The sequence below is a fragment of the Phaethon lepturus genome, unplaced genomic scaffold, assembly GCF_000687285.1.
Source record: "Phaethon lepturus isolate BGI_N335 unplaced genomic scaffold, ASM68728v1 scaffold33746, whole genome shotgun sequence".
Taxonomy (NCBI): Eukaryota; Metazoa; Chordata; class Aves; order Phaethontiformes; family Phaethontidae; genus Phaethon; species Phaethon lepturus.
In genome coordinates, this window is record NW_010548909.1 from 20,383 (window position 1) to 35,457 (window position 15,075).

The window sequence follows — 15,075 nt, forward strand, 5'->3', positions numbered from 1 at the left end:
GGTAAAGGAAGTAGCTAGATGGCTGGCAGCAAGTCAACCCCTTCACACCTCCAGTGGCAAATGATGGTAGCCCCAACTGCAGATAGGAGGTAGAAAGGGGCAAAAAGCATATTTTTTTTCCTACTTAATGCAGCAGAAGGCTAGCACCACTGCTCTCACTTCAGGAAACAGCTGTACCAGTACCAGCCACCTGAATATGACAAAGCCATCGAAGATGCTTGTATGATTTTGGGGATGACTGCCAGCAGGTTGCTGTTCTGGTCTAGCCTATCATGTTAGGAAGTGTACTGCATGAGGCCTTTCCAAAAGTTGCAGCAAAGCCTGCTACTTTCTCCTGTTCTTTTTAGCTGCAGGCATTTCGGGGTGGCTCACCCTTCCTCTGTTGGTATAAAGAGACCCCATCTTCCTGGTGCTAGTATTCTTAGTGGGAAGTATTATCCCCTCTTACAATTGCATTGCAAGTGGAAAGACACTGCAGAGGTTTCAGAAGAAATTTCACGTCTGTGCGGCACAGCATAGCCCTGCTAGAAGTTAAGAGGCTGGCTGCCTTGCCTGTCTCTGTCTCATGTGAAATCTGTATCGCAGCAGGGAACGTGTTGGAGGATTTTGCTTTCAGCTTCTAATTTTCATCATGAAAAGCAGAACAATTTGACCACAGTGTTATTGGGGAGCTGAGTTTGGGGAGGGGAGTTAGGCTTATACTGTGATTTAACAGAATTGTTGGCTTTTCAGTGCCAGTGCTCTAGGTTCTGATTTTGTCAAAGACATGGACAAAAGGACTTTGAAGAGAGGCCGGCCCAGGAGCAGAATAATAGCAATATTAAAATTTCATTAAAATATGAAGGCACAAAAACTGTGAAGGGTCTTTTGTGGCATTGCAGACTCCTCTATTCTGTGTGCAACTTTGAGAGGTACTTTCAATGAAAAAGGCCAGTTGGCGAGGTTCTTGCTTGCATAGGGCTGAGGGTAGAAAAATCAGATGCAGGAAGCATAAAATGCACTGTTTGCTAATAAATGGGTATAGTTCACTGATGTCAATAAAAAGCCAGCAAGAGCTGAATAAGGGCCCTGTATACCTGGAAGGAGACTATCCATGATTACAGAGAGCTTTCATTACAGCTGAAGGGGTGAGACAGAATCGCATTGAAAATGGTAATAATTGGTAAAACCTATCATTGGATCTAGTGTGCAGCTAATACACAGTACAGTGGAAGGTGTTACCGTGACTGTGAGAGGCTGGTAAAAGCCACAACATTCATTTTGCAGGTACATACATATCGAGAGAAAGGCACAAAACAAACCAGGCAATGCCTGCCCGACATCTCTCTTAGAGTTGTCATTTCATATGTGACTGTTGTCCATGCTGCTTCGCCTCCATACTGACAGCCCTTGAGAGCTCATCGGTATACTATAAGCCACATCCTTTTCTCCTCTACGGTGGAGTTAGACAGCATCATGAGAAGAGCAGGAGCTCCTTGCACTGTTGTACTGCTAACACCCTAAGGGTTGGTGCAAGGCAAGGGCTATGGGGACGCAAGTTAGAACCAGAGCTGCATCAATGCTGGAGTTTACAGCTGCTCCCCAGTTTAATATGTATATGTATATTCACCGTGTGGTTAGACTTTCTAAGGTTGTGGCAGTTTTTTGCTGTGTCTGGCTCAGACACGTAGCTAATGTAGCGTGTCAGAGCTTGGCTGTGAACAGTACCCACAAAGCACCTTCATTCTTCATCCTTGCAAGTACCGTGAGGCACAAACATGACACTTGAGTGAGGAAAACAGGACTCTAAAACAGCCTGTGCGAAGCCCCCCACCTGCAGGAACAACGCAGGAGGCAGACCTGCGGGGAGTGCAGCCAGCTGGCCTCTGGTCTGGAGGCACCCGAGACTGCAGACAGCAAGTCAGGAACAATCTCCGCCTCCTCTGTTGCCAGTGGTGTAGGAACTTGTTCTGCTCCTCTGATTTTGTAGGTAAACGTGCTAAATTTGAGTTTGGAGCTTGAGCAGGGCTTGAGGTCCTCCTTGCTCAGAGTTAGCACTTGAGACACCTTGGCTGATCGTGTGGTGCTTCCCCTACTGCAGCTTCCTCTTGGCCTTGTGGCTGTTTGCCCGTTCTAGAGGCATGTTCAGAAAGTGTCCTCTCACCTGCAGGACAATGATGTCATCCTGTAGCTAGATCCTTTTTTCTTCCGAGGGGCTAAGAAAAACTTGGCACACTGTTATCATTTAAAAATAATAGTGGGCTGCATCCTTAGATGGTGTAAATCATCATCAGATCAACTGATGGTGCTTGAGGACTCGAGCACTGTCTACAACTGCAGTTGGTTTTGCCTCCTGTTTTGTGGTCTGTGGTGGCTGTAGGTGGTCTTGCGCTTTGAGTCAATGTCCATCGCTTGAGTTGAACATCCAGCCATGTTTCCCTTTCAGCTCCCATCTCTTCCTATTTATTACCTTCAGTCCAGCCTTCAGGAGAAGTAGTAGCTCATTGGAAGGTGAAGGGTAATGGTTTTCATGGAACCTCTTGTTTCATAATGGCTTGTTTTTTTCTTTTCCAGAGGGACGGATGCTCATTCAGGACCTCCCTTCCATCCCCAGCAGAGGGCACTTGGAGAGCGCGTCTGATTTGGTTGTGGACTCCACCTACTACAGCAGTTTTTACCAGCCATCCCTGTATCCTTACTATAACAACCTGTACAACTACTCCCAGTACCAAATGGCAGTGGCCAGTGAGCCTTCCTCAAGTGAGACGGGGGGTGCAATTGTAGGGTCGGCCATGAAAAACAGCCTTCGAAGCCTCCCAGCAGCATATATGCCAAGCCAGTCAGGAAAACAGTGGCAGGGGTGATGTGATGTTACAGAGGTATTACATGGAAGAGTGAGGTGAACCATTAACTGTTTTTCGGGCCTGATCCTGACCTCCTCTTTTTTGGTTTCATGGCAGTACAAAGCCAGAACCAGATTCCAGGGTGGGATTAGGACCCACCTAAGTTAGCTGAAAGGGGTAGTTATGATGCAGCACAACAAAAGCAATTGTACAGGTATTGATAGGTTGCCACAAGCACAGATAAAGGGCACACACTTGATTTTATCTTTTTATGTACGTCATAGTAGATTATGGACTGTTTTCTGGAAAAAGAGTCCAACTGAATTACCGATCCTGGGAGCTTCAGGTGTCATTTCTGATAAGCTTTGTTGTTTGGGAATCTGTTCTTTTCTCTTTGGTCTTTTACATCCAAGGCGCTGAAGTGATGCAGGAGACCATGCTGTTGTGCAGTGGGTTGGTGGCAGTCAGTTGAATGTGGCATGGCATGTTGCTAATGGTCTGTTCTGGCAGTGTCAGCTCCAGGGCTTGTGATTTCGACTTGGTTAGCTCTAGTTACAGGCTGTGCCTGAGAGGTTTGCACCAGAGTTCTGTGTACTTCAATAGTTAGGGTATAAAGCCAGCCAAGCCCTCTCACTCTAGGACTTGGTAATTGTAGCCTCCAACTCAGTACTGGTCAGAGACTGGAAAAAGGGGAAATCTGGCAAGGAGGGGGATTCTTGGCAATGCAAGTGGAGCCATTTCATTGACCCTGAGGCTGTTTGGATCTTGCGTTGCAGTGGTGCTTTTCTGTCTGAGATTGAACTTGGGAGGTTACAACCCCTGAGTCTTTGTACACCCATGTCCCCTGTCCAAGGGTGGGAGTGGGCAGACCTCTTCTGCAGAGCATCAAGAGAGGACAAGCAGCCTTCTGCAAAGGCTCTGTTGTGAAACCACTCAACAACGAAATCTTAAATGTCCACCGAAAACTCCCTTTCTGAAGGGAACACATGGGTCGTCCTCTTTGCTGACAGAGAATTCCTCTGCAATTCTGGCACAGGGACCAAATCTGAAAGGGCATTTTAACTTCTGATACCAAGGAGCTGGAACTAAGGCCAGGGGGATTACAATTACTGTAGCAGTCCACATCACCTTCAGTGAGGCTTTCCTATCATTGGACACTTTTTTCGTGGAAAGGTCCTTCTGAAAATGTGGGGGCCTCCTGGGGCAATGTCTTGTCAGGTCCATGAATTTTAAGATCATGGCTTTACAGCAGTCTGCATTTAGTACTATTCCACGTCACTTTTTCACCATGAGTACAACTGTATGGGGAAAAGAGCTGTCTCCCTTACTTCTGTTATGTAACCCCACACCACGAGAGCTTTCTTTCCCAGTATGTTGCTAGGCTTCACCGCAACCACCTTCAAATACATTGAGGTATGCCTTTTCTCTTAGGTGAGTTGATAGCATCCTCTCTAGTTGCTGAATTTCATCACCAAACCCGGGGGAGAATTAGTCAAGGCAAGCTGGGGCTAGGATTCTGTGTGTGATAGTGATGTGAAGTGCCAGTGCTTTTTTAGCTTTTTCATTTTATTGATTGAGTTAACCTGGCACCTCATAGCAGAGTATTTCAGATAGAAAGTTACTTCTTCTGAAGCTTTTGCAGTACCTAGCTTGTAAGAGCCTGCTACAGAACTGATGCTTGGAGACACTGTCATAACACAAGTGAGAGACAGCGACATTCGTTGTGTGAAAATAATGTTCTTTGCAGGCTGCTAGTCCCTGCAAGACTTCACTCCTCCAGCCAGTAGAGACTTCTGTGGTTTTACTCACTTCAGAAGCAGAGTAAATGACAGGCATTGACTATCCTAGTGCATAGTGTTTGAGGAAGCAATACGTGAGGGTATGTTAAAATGTTGGAGTGAAGATGGTTCTGTTGTCTTGGTTCTGTTGTCAGGTACTGTCATTTGAAGCTAGACTATATCTGTAAGAAGCCTTGGCCTAGAGGGTCCGTTGTCTCTACTGTGAGATTGACTGTTTCTTGTGGGGCCCTTAAATAAAAGCAATAGTATGTTTTCCATGCCTTTTTATCTTGTGTCCCTGTAAAATCTGTAACTAACTTCTGTTTAAATGCCACTCAAATTAGTGAGATACTGAAGAGGTGATTAAGGAAACAAGAGGTGATTGTTGTGAAAAAGGACCATTTTCTGCCACCAGCAGGCTCCAAGCACTGGGCATTGGTTTCCACCTTGTGGGTATGTATCACATGGTTCCATTTACCTCCATGTGAAGTTAGTGATTTACCTCACCTAAGATTTTAATTTCTCCTGGTCAAACCTCTTGGCATCTCTCAGTGCAGTTCTGGTGAGATGTCTGTGAAGGCAGACTAGAGGTAGTGCTTTCTGCCTGCAGAAGTGAAATGTCTACAGCTTCTACATGGCAGAAAACCAGGACCCACCTCTCTTGTTCAGTAGGGCAGAGTGTAGTTCAAGGTCAGCATCATGTAACTTAAAAGCTGGTTCTCAGAGGCTGATCTGCAAGAAGGCTTGCTGTTGCTGGAAGAGTTAGGAATCATGGGGTTTGCATACTGTTACGGCAGCATAACATTGCACCAAATAATCATAAAAAATTTTACAGTGGGAGCTAGGCTAGGTAGTGTTTCATGGCAGTGGGTGCAGTGATGCTGAGGATGTAAAACACTGTGTGGCACTGAGCACGGTTCGTTGTAAGGGGAACAAGTTCTCAGCTGCTGCACGTGGTTAAACATGATTCTGTGCCTGGAAGGTTGCCAGCAAGGGAAGATCACAGAAACACGGTGTTAAATGGAGGAGGATGAATGAGTTTTTGTGTCAAGCATGGAAGTTGTGTCAAGTTTCAAAGTATGGTCCACAGAGAGGAATCAGACCTTGCTTACACCTTCAGGTGGTTTTGCTGGCAAGCCTATGCAAGCTGATTCTGTCCAGAGGAAGCACGTAGCTCTATCTACACAGGGATTTTTGCTAGACTGACTGGGTTTATTTTTCACATGCACAGGCTTTCTTAACCAGTCTTCTAGTAGGAGTGCGTCTGCTCATGTGACTGGTAGTGCTATAACTGTGTTGGTCAAGGTTTTTGATTTTCGCTTCTTTACCAAAAATGATAGCTGTGCAATGCCTGCTGTGATTAAATCAGGGCAGCTTGCTAAGCTGTGAGCCTACAGGACGGTGTCTTTATTTGTATAAGCCACCCATGTGCTCACTGGAAGGTACCCTAATTTAACCAGTGTAGACAAGCCTTTTCCAGGCTCTGTTAACAGAGGGTCACTTGTCCTCGCATAACTGTAACCACACAAGGAGAACTGCATATTTAAAGTAAGGTAACTTCTAGATGCAGACAAGGCCTTGAGCAGCCCAGCTGTCTGCTGTTTCAGAATTTAGGGATCAAGGGAGAAAAGCTGGGGAGGAAACGTGTGAGCGTGTGTGGGATGGGATGAAGATTAATGCATCATTGAGCCTTGGCAAATAAACTGAATCACTGAATCTTTAATGTAGATTAATGTCAGATTTCATTAGTCTTTGTTCTTTGCAGAGGCTTGCGTACTTGAGTGGATTCATAAAGGTGCAATTTTTTTATATATTTCCGTGTAGGTTTTGTTCATTTGTATATAATTACCCCAGAAGCTGTACCCATTATGATTTGACAAGCACAATGAAGGTGATAGTTTTGATTGAGATCCCTTCAGTCATTTATATTCTGCTGCTTTTGCCAGCTCTAAGGCAGATAATCAGATACGTCTGCTGTTGTGCTTGAAGAAAAGACAAGCTTAGGTCAGAGAGGAGATGCAGCAGATATGGTGGTTACTGTGCATCTCCTTTCACTCCAGTTCTCTGTGAGCATCTGGACCCTCCCTTGAACCTCTTACAATTGTTCATTACAACAGGAATTTACATACACTTAATCCAATTAACAGTTAAATGAGTTCACCAACATTAGTACTGCAAGTAAAAGCATGTTGGTATACAGTGAAAGTTGGTGCTTCTGAAACTGATCTCACTGAGACCGGCTTAGGGACAGCAAACTGGAGAATGGTGGGGTGACTGCAGTCTTTTCTGCCACAACAAAAGTAAAACCTGGGTGGGCACGTTCATATCTAATCAGGTTTAATTCTCCAAGCTGGCAATGAAACTGCTGGTGTGTGACCCACAGCATAAGGATAATTGTGACTCTTTGTGAGTCAGCATCCTCCCCAAAAAGTGTTAAAACTGTTCTGGTTCCTACAGCTGTACCATTAAAAATCTGTGAGATGCAGAATGTGCCCCAACACCTGGGTACCAGTGGCTGAGTTTTCTTTTTGCTCTGGTAACTCCAAGGTTCCTTCTTTGGAGAAAGGTTAAGGCTGGCCAGGAGGTTTTGGACAAATTTCAGAATTTCTTGTAATTTCTGTTTCGTGCTCTGAGGTGTTTTGTTTCCTTTCTTTCTTTCTTTTTTTTCTTAATACAGCTTGGCAAACCAGTATTCTCACTTCCAAAACCTCAAGTTTTTTGTTCTTTCTTTAAACCAATTTAGAGCAAAAACCTGAAATAAGTATTGGTGTGAGTTTGAGAAATTTTAACTCATTTTCTAATATGGAAATTACATTTACCATTTGGAAATGAAATATTTAGTGTTGCTGAGATAGGAAACTGGCTTTTAAGGATTTCTTAAAAAGTAGCAAATGTATAAAACTGTCTTTTACTAAATCCAGAAAAGTGTGGCCATGATCAGGCAGCTAGCAGTTTGAACTCTTTAAGAATAGCTGCTTACTAGTAAAAAAGATTGCTCTTTGCAACTTCTACAACCTGTTTCTAGTTTCTGGCACAGTTTTTCCTCCAATAAGCCTGGCCTTCTTACAGAATTGTGCGGTCTTAACTCTCCAGAAATAGGTGTAAAATGTGTCAAATATATGTGTGCGTGTAAATATATACACATTGTGCAAGTCACCTGACACAATCCTGATTTTATGTGTAAGCAGTGTTATTATATACTGTATTCATAACATACCCTTCACACTACAGATTTATGCTAAAAGTATCCTAATGTTTCTGACAGCTCATGTGTGACATGAATGCAATCCATATTTCTTGGAGGAGCTAATCTAAGCGGTTTATTTTCCGATACTGCTGATAGGGCTATATCTCTAGGTGTCACCGCAGTTGAGATTCTGATGGTAACATATTGTTTATGGGTCACTGCCTTTGTCTAAAAGAATAGGTTGGAACAGAATAGCAAAGGTTAATTAAGTTTGTCTATCAAGGAGGGACAGATATAGATGTCTCTTGTATTTTCTGTGCTAGAATCAAAGTAAGTCAAGGCAGGGTATCATAGACTCATTTTTTCCTTGTGCTGGAAAATAATGCTTAGCTGGTTTTAGGAACAAAACAAAGCCACCTTGGGCAGCGCAACTGCAGCAGTAGTTGTGAGGGGTCAGCTCATGGGCAGTAGTGTTGCAAGGTAGGAGAGTAGCGGCAACCCTGGTTTACAGCTGGGGAAACTGAGGCAGGGAGGTTAGATAAGTTGCCCGTGGTCACACAGCCTGCATGTGACAGAGCAGAAGTTCCTGATGTCTGGATTTCCACTCCGGTGCCCAGAGGATGCCTTCTCACCTCATGCCAAAAACCGACCTGTGAATTCTATTTTTCACAAGCAGTGACACATGAATGCAAAATACAATTTTACACCCCCTAAAGCTGGCTTTATTTTTAAGAACAAGGCACAAGGAGGAGGCTACCTTAAAACTTTCAACAGTTACTTTGGCGTTTCCATAATTACTGTTTCTGTTTTAAGGCAGCTGTTGGTGAGTCATGGGTGAGACAGAAGGATGGAAAGCCTGGGTGAAGTGATTTGGCGGAGATGACATGGCACACCAGTGGCAGAGCTGAAGGACAGTACTTAGATGTCTTCTGTTGCTCTGAATTTTTTGCAGCCCTTGTCACCAAGAATTAGCATCTGCAACCTCCTCCTACTTGTTTATCTTGGGAATAAGCCCCATAGCCAGAGAAACTGCAAAATGTGAAAGTGCTGCTAAGAGTAACACCAGCTTGCTTGCAAGGAGATTGCAGCTGCTAGCTTCTGTAAATAAAAGGTTTATCCAGGTCATGTTGTGTCTCAATAAATGATCTGGGAAGGTCATGACCATTTTCTAGTCTCTGAGGCTGGAAGGAGAAGTGAGACACCACTTGTGCCTGTCTTGCCTCTCTCTGTCTGGTCTGGCCACCTTCCCTCCTCGGTTCTTCCTCCATGAAGAAGATGTGTAGAGGTTATGCAGGTGCTGCCAGGGGCTTGGGAGGAGGAGCTGGGCTTTATGTCGCTCTTCCACCAGCTGTTGAGAAAGCTTGAGAAAGCTTTTTTGCAGAAATGGTCTGAACTGGTGCAAGAGCATTTTCTTTATGCTTCCTTGGCTTTTGCTACATATTCTGTCACTGTTGGGCACTGCTGTAGGGCTGCACTGACTGTTGTGCTCAGTGATGGACAAATCCGGTCTCCAGCTTGCCTGTCTGTGGATGAGCTGTAGCTGCCTTTTGATTCCCCATATTGGCTTTGCAAGGGAACAGGGAGAGAACTTCCACTGCATGCATGGTCTTTTAATCAGGCCATATTTGTTTGTTCATGAGTTACAAGCATCCCACTGGTGCTTGCAGTGCATCCTTTAAAAAGTTATTGAGCGTGCACTGTGTTGTACAATTTAGGGGAACCCGCTGAATAGGCCAAATATGCTTCTTCGATGATCTGCGTCTCCCACTGAAGTCAGTACTTGGGGGACTGATCCTGCAGCTGGCGCAGGGCACGAGCCGTGTGTGGCTGGAAGGGGATGCACTGTGCGTGAGCAGCTCGGGTGTTCGACTCAGGAGCTTAACTTGATATGTGCAAAGAGCAAGCGCATGCCCTTCCCTTCCATAGCACTTCCTCACCTACAACATGCCATGTTCTTAAGGCACGTAGCCTGCGGTGATACAAACCAGAGTGGCTTGTGGGACCATCCCAGCCTTGCCTGTCTTGGCCTTGCTGCAGGGCTGGAAGGAGCGAGGGAGGCGGGAGGAGACACCCACCAGAGGGCCAGCATCTCCTTCTGTGATCCCTGCGTGACCCCAGCATTCCCCCAGGACAGGACCAAGCGAAGGTTCCCAAACCTGGCACCTGGCTGCAGCATTTGAAAGGCCTAACTGCCCCAGGTTAGAAATAATCTGAATATTCCAGGGTCTCCCCAGGGCTGTTTTTATCTCCCTTTCTGGTACCCGAAGTTGTGCAAGGACTGTCCAGAGCGACAGGAGTTAATAGAGAGCAAATGCCCCTTCTCATGGGGTAATGATCTCCTAAGCCCCCTTTTTAATGCAGTGCCAAGGTCAAGAATCTTTACGACTGTATTTTTTTTTTATTGTTACTGTAAAATAGGATTGCTAAGCACTATAAAGAGGAAACCTTATGGTTCAGATTTACTGCAGTGTGTATTCTAAACAGTTTAATAAAACAAAACCAAAAGCTTTTAGATTTTCTTCAGTAGCTAATACACAGCATATTCTTTGCAGAGCCAAGCCTCTGGCTCTTGGTCGAACTGTGGTTCATAGACTTGGTGTGGGTAATAAGATTATAAAACATGTCTCTTGCTAGCCAGCTACCACACACTAATAATAATAGTAGTAATAATTCATTGCATACAGAGATTTTAAGTGAGTTGTTTTTTTAAGAAATGGAGAAAAACACTAAAAACAGGTTTTAAAGGAAACAGGTCACTGCATCCCCTCCACAGCGAGAGGAAACATGCACGTGATTGTTTCAGTGCTGGGGAGTGATCTCTCCATTTTGTTACAGCTGAAATAATGCTGTGTCCTGCAAGCAACCTTTTCTCAGTCGTACACATGCACGTGTGTACTTGCACAAGGGAGAGAGGGAGGTGTGAGGACCGTGGATGCTGCCCACAGCCCTGCCCCGCCGAGGGAAGGAAGATGTTGTGTGCAAAACGGGAGGCAGAGAGGAGTTTGCTAACTTTTTTTCCCCCAGTGCTTCCACAGCGCTTGAGCTTTGCAGGTGTGCAGGTTCAAAATGGCCTTTGGACTGAGCTTTTGGGCAGTTTGTATTGACAATCCATAATTTCAGGCCAAAGGCAGCCTGGGTTTTGTTGAGGGGAGTCTGTGCAAAGCACAGGTATCTGTTTCCTGTTTATGAGGAGACTGCCCTCTTTTCAGAACAGCAGAGGGGATGTCAGTGGCTTTTTTGAGTTCAGGCTTCCTTGGAATGACATGTTAAACTTTTTTAAGAGCAATTTACTATTTATCATGGATAAAACTTCGGTGCAGGTTGAACTTTTTCTGTATGCATAGGGTGCAGATGGGAGAAAAATCACGTTTTAAGTAGTGCTTTAATTTATAATAGAAACCCCCTTACTTTCAGAGGGTAAAAGCGTGTCTTGCTGATCCCCCAGTACGTGTATAAATAAATACGTGCGACTGTGCTGCTGGCAGAAGATGAGCAGAGGTGCAGTTTGTTTCCTGTAAACAGCCACTGCTCCCTCTCGGCCCCTAATCTCGCCGCAAACCTGGGTCTACATGGGATGCGGGATGTTGCCCTCCATCTCAGAGAACACTTAGCAGGATGTTATGTGACTTGGGCCACATTATTTCCAGCTAGGCACACTAAAATGAGTATTGAAATACTAAGGGGACCCCTGGAAAGCAAAGGGTGACTGCATTCTGGCTGCTTCACTGGGAGGTGCCAGTGGCTCCTTCTGCCAGGAGCAGACCCTGGGGGTCTGCTGGCATGGGGCGGCTGTCTGGGACAGCAGGTTCACCCTCTGCCTCTGCTGCTCCCTGGCTCTGGGGTTTGCAGCCTGGGAAGGGCTGAGGAGCAGCGCTCCGCGTGCGGCTGGCTGGGACCCGAGGGAACCGTGGTGGAGCAGGCAGAGCTCCTCTAACTGGGGTGAGACGTGGCTGAAAAGGCTGCCAAGCACTTCTGCTTGCAAAGACAATGTCCGGTGGTATAGCTGGGTGTGCATTACTACTGTTGTACTTGGTACAAAACTGTGATATTTTTTCTCTGCCCGGAAGCTTCCCATCTTACTGCCCAGCAGACTTAGGGAGACCAGGTAGTATTACCTTTCCTGTTGAAAATCCAAATCATGTGAGGTGTTTGGCTCCATTTTTTGCAGCACCATAGCCACGTTACATTGTAGGGCTTTGGAACAAATAAAAGTAGATGGCAGTTCTTTCATAAAACAAAAATTTAAAAAATTTAAAATTACAGCCTCTCTTGGATGATTTCAGGGCATTGGAGTAGGATAAACTTTGATTTCTGGGTGCTGCCAACTTTGCTGCAGGCTGCAGCAGGGAGAAGGGGTTGTCTGGTGGTCACCATGCTGACACAGCGGATCTGCTTGCTGGTATCCAGCTGTGACTCCACTACAAGCTTCCTGTGTAGTCTGTCCACAGCGTGGTGTCTCTGGGTAAATCAGGAGAATATTTTTCCGTCTCACTGGGTTGTGAGAAAAGCGATGCGTTTGTGTGTGTGTGTGTCACTGATTAGATGCCATGGAGCATGTCCCAAATGAGTCAGTCAGTAGGACTGTCCTTTGCCACCCCGTAGATCCCTGGCAGAGCAGTTACCATCAGCCTGAGAGGGGTTAGTCTCTGGCTGGCTGTGTGTGGTTGAAGGGGTCTGGAAAGCTTCCAGTGGTGTGGTCTGTGCCCTAAAGCAGGGGACTTGCCAGGAAGCTCTGTGCGGTGAAGGGTACATGCTTGTGTGTCAGACACAGCTTCACCTGAGGTAAGATAAACCAGCCATAGGTATGCGGGTGCTGCTGCTGGTAGGTCACATCCCATACCACACCAGTTCACTTGTAGCTGAGCAGTGTGGGCATGCCGTGAGCCAACGAAAGCAAAAACCCAAGGCCAGCCTGTCAGGATTTTACTAACATCCTCCGTGACCTCCCTCAAAGCTGTGTGCGTGTGGGGCAGCGGGCTGCCCGTGCAGTGCCGGGGCTCAGTTTTCACAGGCTGCCTTTCTGCTTCTCTCTCTGGCAGGTGAAGGGCATGGAAAGCCGCCACACCGTCAGCTCCCAGTACCGCATGTGTTCCTACTACCCACCTGCTTCCTACCTGGGACAGGGTGTTGGCGCTCCCACGTGCCTTCCACAAATCCTGACTTCTGAGGATATCCCCTCCTACTCGGAGTCAAAGGCAAGAGGTAAGTGCACCCACTGGGACCACCTTGCCTTAGGACAGGCATCCAGGAGGCTTGGGTTGCTCCTGGGAAGGAAGCTAGGCATCAGAAGGTAGGTGTTTACAAGATGGTGGCTGTTTTCTGGAAGGCTTGTAGTGCAGTGGCAACATAGGGCTGTTACTGAACAGTAGCACAGGCTTGTACTTCAGAAGCCTCATACTTCAGGAGCACAGTTAGCTGTACCTTTCTGCTCCTGTGTACGTCTTCATGTTGTACAAAGAGTCACTTGAGCTGCCACCTTTGATGCTTACCACCTGGGTCCCTCACAGGAGCAAAGAATTATCTTTGCCCAACTACAGAATTATCTTTCCTCTCTTTTCTTCTCAGAAATGCTGTCCGTGATTTTTCCCACTGAGCCTTTGCTGTCCTCTTCTTTCTGAACCACATATGGGAACTACTTCTGCATCCCAACCATGTTGTGAAGCTCTTTGCAGATTTGCTTCCTTGTTTGCTGGCAGACTCATCATACTATGTTACTTCATTTAAAACTACTGCAGATAAATGTTTCTTTTCATAGTGAGTGTTTCTTGGCTTTCCTAAAGGTTACTATAATCTGCAATAATTTCCAGGAAAGCAGTGGTGAATTTACCCTGTGGTTTTGACCATGTTTCTCTCACTTCCTTGTTCCCTTGCTGTGGTAGCAGGTAGAGTGCACATACAGGCATTAACCTGGCCCTGCTGGAGTAGACCAACTCCATCAAGCTGCTTCCCTGTCTCTGGAACAGGACAGTAATTGATGCTGGAGAAACAGAGAAAGAGTAGGGTGATCCTACTTTGTATGCCCCAAATCCTCACAGTCCTACAGCATTCAAAGGTGTCCTGAGCTCTCGATTGCCTCTGAACAATCATTTCAGTTACCCGCAGCAGTCCTGCACTCTGTGAATTGAGCTAACCCTTCCATAAGCTTTTCATACTTTCTGTCTCTCTGTAGCAATCAGTGAATTTGGCAGTTTAATTTTGTATGGTCTGTGGGAAGTATTTATTTTCATCTACTTTACACCTGCCAAATTTTTATGTGTTTGGGGTTTTTTTGCACAGAGTCACACCACTGGCAACAGCATCCATCCTCATTTGCTTCTCTGATGCACTTATACATTGAAATTAATCTTATCCTCTTTATATCTGATGGAAGGATGTATGTTGCATAGGTTCCATAACTGGTTTCAATTGGCCTTTCTGTGGCCGATGTCCTGGTGTCTGTTGCATTTGTGTTGTGAAAAATATGGTGGTTTTGCCATGACAGGACCTTAAGGACTCAAATGACGTTTCGGAAGGTGAGGTGTGTATAGTCATACCTGTGGCTGGTGTAGATCAGCACTCAGCACTTGAATTCAGTAACTCCAGAATGATCTATGGTGAGGAGGTGGCTGCTCTTTCGGGGTGGCTGTTTTCTGAAAGTCTTCCAACTAACTGTGACGTATCAGATAGATGAAGAAACAACATGTGGTGTGATGAAACCTTAGATTTTTCCTCTTTCTCCAGTAGTTTTAAATGGCTTAGAGAAATCAGTGATCCTTGGTTCATTTTCCTTCTCTTTTCTTCAATTTTATTTTCTTCCTTCTTCTCTGACCGCCATTGAACAGTGACGTCTTCCTTTCTGCCCATTGGTCGGAGAAGCAGTTGGCTTTATGCTCAACTGCGGTTGACACTTTTTCTTGCATCCATCACTACTAACTCACTAAGAAGTCTTACCAGTCGAGTGTTCTTACAAATAGACAAAAGACCTTACACCCTTTGTTCCCAAATGCACTTCAGTAATTTTTCATCACTCTAGAAAAAAGTTGTGCATAATGTGCCACTGATTTTTAAACTGCATAAATACTGTATTTTCAATAATCCCTGACTGCTTCTCCAGACAGTATTCCACACACAGATATTGTTCCCTAAGTTACACCATCAATCAGAAACCGACAAGCAGTGAGATGTAATTTACTGAGATCAAACAGCATTTTTCAGACTCTGAAGAAGTGTTTTTCCATAGCAGGGAGCTAGTGGGTGAAAGAGGCACCAATATTTTTGTGAGAAACTTGAGCATGTGAGCAGGACCATA

The 15,075-nt window shown here is 45.5% G+C and overlaps 1 protein-coding gene across 1 annotated transcript in view; it reads left to right on the plus strand.

Moving 5' to 3' along the window:
• DMRT1 (doublesex and mab-3 related transcription factor 1) overlaps positions 1-13,077 on the plus strand; it is a gene marked incomplete at both ends in the record, with an annotated part of 31,022 nt that extends 17,945 nt beyond the window's left edge. Inside the window, 2 exon segments of the mRNA XM_010290127.1 lie at positions 2,554-2,849; positions 12,827-13,077. Of these exon segments, the coding sequence (XP_010288429.1) occupies positions 2,554-2,849; positions 12,827-13,077 (547 nt within the window).
• Positions 13,078-15,075: the final 1,998 nt, after the last annotated feature.